The 6,000-nt window shown below is 41.8% G+C and overlaps 1 protein-coding gene across 2 annotated transcripts in view; it reads right to left on the bottom strand.

The window, feature by feature from the left end:
• Positions 1-672: 672 nt before the first annotated feature.
• The window catches only part of GHRH (growth hormone releasing hormone), a 309,118-nt gene continuing 303,790 nt past the window's right edge, over positions 673-6,000 (bottom strand). For both annotated transcript variants that reach the window (XM_069652292.1, XM_069652293.1), the window contains 3 exons: positions 5,338-5,466; positions 5,142-5,216; positions 673-830 (listed from right to left, as the gene is read on the bottom strand). In XM_069652292.1, the coding sequence (XP_069508393.1) occupies positions 5,147-5,216; positions 5,338-5,466 (199 nt within the window). In that variant the 3' untranslated portion in view covers positions 673-830; positions 5,142-5,146. The remainder of the gene's footprint in view (positions 831-5,141; positions 5,217-5,337; positions 5,467-6,000) is intronic.

Here is a 6,000-nt window from a genome sequence, read left to right as displayed (position 1 = left end):
TTCTTGCATACAATATTTCCATAGCACAATGTAAAATCTTGAGCGGAAAATGTATCTTTGTGCTATATCAATAGGTCTTGTCCTTGTTCGTCTTTCTTACATATAACCCAACACCAAGAAAACAATGTAAGGATCATGATGTTCATTGATCAGTAATGATATTAAAAAGGCTTGTCTGCATTGATACAAATCACAATACATTAAATTCTACAACTTTAAACGGAATTAGCCTGTTCACCCTCTAGGCTCCTTCTTGTGAGCCCTGGTTTACATGTTCTAGGTACGTAAACGTTTGCAAATGTCACAGGCAACCCTTCTGTTCCATTGAGATGCAGACCAATTTCCCCTCAGTGTCCCTACTAACGGGAGATCTTTTTATGTATTGGTATTGAGTCTCTGCTGGTTTTATTTTCATTAGATAAGTTCCCAGACAATCCTTTCTCTCTGCAATTTATGAACAAGATGATTTTCCTTCTGTCTTGAATTTTTTAGATGTTTGGTGCATTAACATTCCAGGTTTACTTAATTACATTAGCCATTGTTTTAGATGGAAAATGGAAGTAAATCAGAATAGGTTCAGATATCAGTGCTATCATTACATATACCACAGTTGTGTTCCTAAGAATACTTGCAATGTTGCAAAGTTCTCTCAAAAAGCAACATAGTTGTAAATAAGTGTGCAGTATGTGTTTTTTAATTTATACATTCATGAAACACTCGATAGACTTTTACATTGCTATTTTTCAAAAAATGAATTTACAGTTTGTGATCATGGCTGCTCCGGTCTTCCCTGAAGTGTGATGCTGAGAATTTGTTCAGGAAACTTGAGGCTGTGGAGAAAAGAATCAGAAGAGTTATGTCAAGAACATTCGTTTTCTATTACTGCACGTTGCATTTAAGCACACCCACATTATTTTGTTTTATAGTTTTTATAACGTTCCGCATGCTTCCTCATGGTTAACTCAGTGCACTGTATCAGCATGGCCCTGGCGGCACAGGGGCTACTTGTCTTTTTTGTCCCAATATTCGGCAAACTCCTAGGTGAAGATCACACCCTGATGTTGCTGCTGGTGAGTGAAGTTGTTTGTGGGTCCTGATGTAGCCTAGGTCGCATATGTAGTGTTTTATTTTTATGGCCCAGGTCCTCGGTGGGTGGTTGGGGCACATTCTAGAACTGTTTCCTCAATTACAACTTGGTGGTAGATTGAGTGACAATATTTGGAACGTGGTAAACTTCTATGTAGACTGCCAGAGAACTAATGGTAAGAGTTTATCCAGATTAAGTAAATGTGTGATCTGCGACTCATTTTGGAGCAAGGAGTTCAGCATTTGATCTGCTGAATGACAATATGCCGACCAGCCTTGGATGGGAGGTGGACATGAAGAAATCAGTTAATCATTTGGACCTTGCAACAGAGGCAGTTGTCCTTTAGTTGAGGTGCTCTGGGACTATAAAGAGTAAAGATTTGCAGGACAATTAAAGGTGATGCATTTCTTGGCAGGCCCATTTTAAGCATTTTTGGGGCCCTGGGCATGGACATCTTTGGAGCAATCAAGAATATTTGATGGCACTCCCTGACTCCCATCATGATCATAAGCTATAGGTTGATATGCTGCCTCACAGAATTCAAAATAAGCGCATGTTTACTCCATTTAAGTCCCCTTGCCCTCTTACTTCTTGCTCTAATCAGAATGATAAAGATGTAGCATTTGGAGGCCAACATTAGCAATCTGCAAAGAGGTTACTTCTTTTCTAGTATAGAAATGGATACTTTTTATCAATAACATCCGGGAAGCTATGCAGCCTGTAGTATTAATGCAGGACTGTATGTAAAAAGCATATGTAACCCAGAATAGGCAGAGAACTCACATTAGCTGCCTCAGAGAATGCAAAAGTGTTCAATCATGGATGGAGAAAACCACATGTAAGGAAGGAGAATACACATAGCATAGCATGGATAGTGGATGCAGATTAGAAGCTACCAGGAAGGTGTCTCTATCCAGACAGACTGAGATTAGAAGTAGGACATGGTTTTCAAATAGTGTTGCCATTATAGATCATGGGGCAAGTGCCTGTGGTGTGCAGTATATCGATGCTCACTATTAAAGTGGAAGCAACCCTACAGCCAGTGAAACCATGAGTGAGGCATTTATGAAGATCATGCCCTGAGAAGGAAATCACTCTGAAGGGCTGACAATTTTGAAAGGGGGTTATGGGCTGGCAATTCTGAGAGGTTAGGCAATAGAAGATTAAATGAGATTCCCAGGATCACACATTGCTTAAGGGGTGAAGCTGGAATTTGTGCCAACTCTGCAATGTCTGCATTTGAACACTTTATTTACCAACTCTTACCATATACTAAAACAATCTCATTTTATAAAACTGACTTGCAAAGTACACAAATCACATTTCCAAACCTGACCATTTTTAAAACCAAAATATTATAGAAGGGTGTTATGCAAAATGGGAATGATTCTAGTTTCATTCTCTCCATCATCAAGGGAAGTATATAAGTACCAGCATACCAATCGATGTGATTTAACAGATTTAATCTAGGTATGTCTTTTGTACCTTTAAGCTTGAAATACTTTCAAAACAATGACTTGTGAAATTGTTATTCATAAACGTGCAGAAAAACCTTTGACTTTTATACAAAAAGCAAACCGTTTTTTGTGTCAAATGAGCAGACCTTAAAATATGCTTGCCCAAGGCCTACAACATCTGGTACTCTCTCTCCTGACTACCACCCCTTCCACTCAAATGCCCTACATCAGAAGAAAGTTCAAGTAATGAGCTAAACGATGCCACCAGCAGAAGACAGCACAGTAATGCAAGAGATATTAGATGATTTGACCAGGATCACTGTATCGTCTGCTCTGCTGACAAAGCCAGGATACAAGCATGAACACTTTGATTCCACAGTCTTGAATTTGGATAGTTATTCGCCTCTTGGACTAATAGTTTATGCTCATATTTGGAGGGGATTGCCTAGGTTTAAGAACGCCCCATCTGAACAAACCAATTTCTAGATGTTCACCATACGAATAACATGTTAGTTTTTATAGCAACCCTTATCTGGTGCAGGTACGAACCGTTACGGCCCTTTTAAATGAGGTAGCACATCATTAGATGGATGGGGATGCAGAATAACTCTTACACCAAATAATAAGACAGACTCAGGAAGTTGGCAAAGTATACTGTTTTATTCTCAATTGTCTAAAACCCAGAGTACAATGGACATCAATGGACGTCGCACAGCATAATCTCGAAGCATCACATAAAAAACATCCTTATGTACCAAAAAGTCATCATTCATTACGTTATACTAAGTGGAAAACTAAGAAAACCTACTTGGGATTGTGGTTGGCTTAAGGGGAACATCTAGGTATACTTTCTGTAGGGGATTGGATTGTGATCGGATCTCTAAAGTCAGGTGGACAACTTATGTCCATCCCTAGTGCAAGTCATCTTTAACATTTGTTTTTTCAGCTGATTAGGTGCAGCCTTTAATATTCGAAATATATCAATCCCCCACCCTTTGAAATCAGGGTTTTCACCCCCAAGTCCATCTTCAAACTCTGCCCCTGCCCCAACCCTGCCTCCCCTACAATTATTCACACTCGGACACACCTTTTTCCCAGGTCCCGCCTCACATGCCAATACACACTCACACACTCACACACTCACTCTTTCTCGCCAGCCCCCTCCCCGCTACAAACACTGTCCCCCATCATACACACAAGCACGCAAACACTTACCTCAAACCCGTCTTCCTCTGCCTGTCCCGGACAGCCTGTCAGCCCCTGAGTGCACTCGTGCGCAGCAGGGGCGTGACCGTTAAGATTTAGAAAGACCGCTCGCAGTGTTCTTAGGGTGGTCTTTTTAAATCGGTCTTTACCAATTCACTTAATACCGCGATAAGTGATTGGGAAGATGTTTTTAAAGGGAAGAGTTTTCAGGTACTTCCTAAAGTGTAGGATGGAGGGGGCTAGACTTATATTTTTCAAACTTGCTCCAGAGTCGGGTGCATAGCAGGCAAGGCCTGTTTCATAATCCCCCCCCCCCTCAGCCCCCGCCTCTTGAAGTTCTTTGTTTCCAGTTTGGCAATGTGACAGCTCTGGTTTTGCGTTGGCCTCCAGAGATGGTGAGCTTCTCGACTGTGCTCACTACAATTCCTAATTGACTTTCATAATACTTTGTTGGAAGTGCTTATTCTTTTATAGTCACATTCAATGATGGGGTACCAGTCTAGTGAGCTTTCTGCACCCACAGTGCCCTGCGTTGTGGCTGATTCTTTACATATTCTGAAATGCTCAGGAAGGACTCCCCGCTCCCCACCCCAGCTCCGCCAAGGCTGCACTCCAGGTCATGGTGCTCGGCAGCAAGGTGGAGGTAAGTTGCAGTTTTTAGCCGCACCCATTCCACAGTCTGTCTAATTTATAGTCTAGGTACGTCTCCGCCACAGGCCGATCTACCCTCCGTCCGGGTCTGGTTTTTTAGAACCCATATCTTAAAGGGGAGCAGGGACATACTACCAGCATGGGAGGTATTTTGGAAAGAACGGAAATGATGGGAGGGAGCTTTAATTTGAATACATAACTGTCCACCCAGAGGGAGAGGCTTTAATTGAAATACTTTTAAATTGCCAACTTACCTGCTTGGTAGAATAGGCGTGTCATGGGGCTAGCACCCCTCACTTGTGGAGGATGGGAGGAGGAAGATTGGAAGAGGAAGACCTTATGAATGATAATCAATGCTTTGATGTCTTTGTCCACGTTTTGTTTTCTGATGGATACAATGTATACCATATCCTTAGGACAGATGGATATACAGACACAGTGTAACCACTGCACTCTTTGTATGTGTAGGTGTAAGTAAGAACTAGAAGAGGAGGAAGTGCCTTGCGAGGACTTTCTATTGGTTGAAATGTTGCCAGTCAGCACATTTTGTATATTGCCTTTCCTGGAAGTCCTTTTTTTCATTGCCTTGCCAGTACACTCTCCGTATGAGCTAATACTCTTTATAGCCAGTCCTAAAATATAATACATGCATTCCATTCCCTTTCTGCTCCTGTAAATTGTGCATTAATGATACATGTCAAGTGCATGAAAAATGATAGCCTTGTGAGTACCATACTTGCCTGTATCACACATCGAGTAGTTCAGACATACTGCGAATGTAGTCTCCCTTGGGCCCACTGTTGATGTCTTGGACGCTGGTTAAAAAATAAATCACAAAGAGTGTTAGAGGCATAAGAACATGATGGAGCTAGTTTGAGCTGTTTTGGATTCTCTCCCAACGCCCTGGGCTCAAGGACTGTGGTGCTGCACCATTACCTCAGGTTGCCTAGCATGGTGGCCAGGAAATTCTTTATGGCCATCTGCCTGTGAAAACGACTGCCCATCGAGATGCGGTCCAACTGGCGCCTGGTCAGGACTTCCTGTCGCTCTTCTGGACCATCCTGGCTGCACCATTCGTAGAGAGAGAGAAATAAATAAAGTGGCACATCTCCTGGTCCTTAAAAGCTAAGCGGTCTTCATGTCATTTACATTTTGTAGCAGAATCTTACATAGTGAGACTCTCAATGGCTGGAAATCTATTCATTAGCCAGTATACCTATAAGACTGTCAGACCACTTTGCAAGTATGCACACACCCATTTTTAAAGTTAACATTCGAGGCATACTACTGTGGGTGAACTTTTTCACTGGACCCATGCTATTCAATTATGAACACACCTAATGGCCTCCTGCTGGTTAAGAGTTCACAATTCAAAAGAATACTGTCATACCTGTGAATTACAGTCGGTCAAATGTTCCTTGCATCCAAAACATTTCTATTTGTGAAATAATTGATTTAATGATTTGTCTATTAAATCAAACGCAAATGATCTGCCTTGAGGCATCAACCACCAACGGACTTATTAGGCCACCGGAAGACACCATCAAGGGTCAAGAGGAGACACTTGCCCAATATTGAAGGGAGGGTGGGTGATATCAG

This window comes from Ambystoma mexicanum, chromosome 3p (assembly GCF_040938575.1).
Source record: "Ambystoma mexicanum isolate Mex_15411 chromosome 3p, UKY_AmexF1_1, whole genome shotgun sequence".
NCBI classification, from domain to species: Eukaryota; Metazoa; Chordata; class Amphibia; order Caudata; family Ambystomatidae; genus Ambystoma; species Ambystoma mexicanum.
The sequence above is the reverse complement of the archived record's forward strand: the minus strand, read 5'-3'. Positions and strand labels throughout refer to the sequence as shown.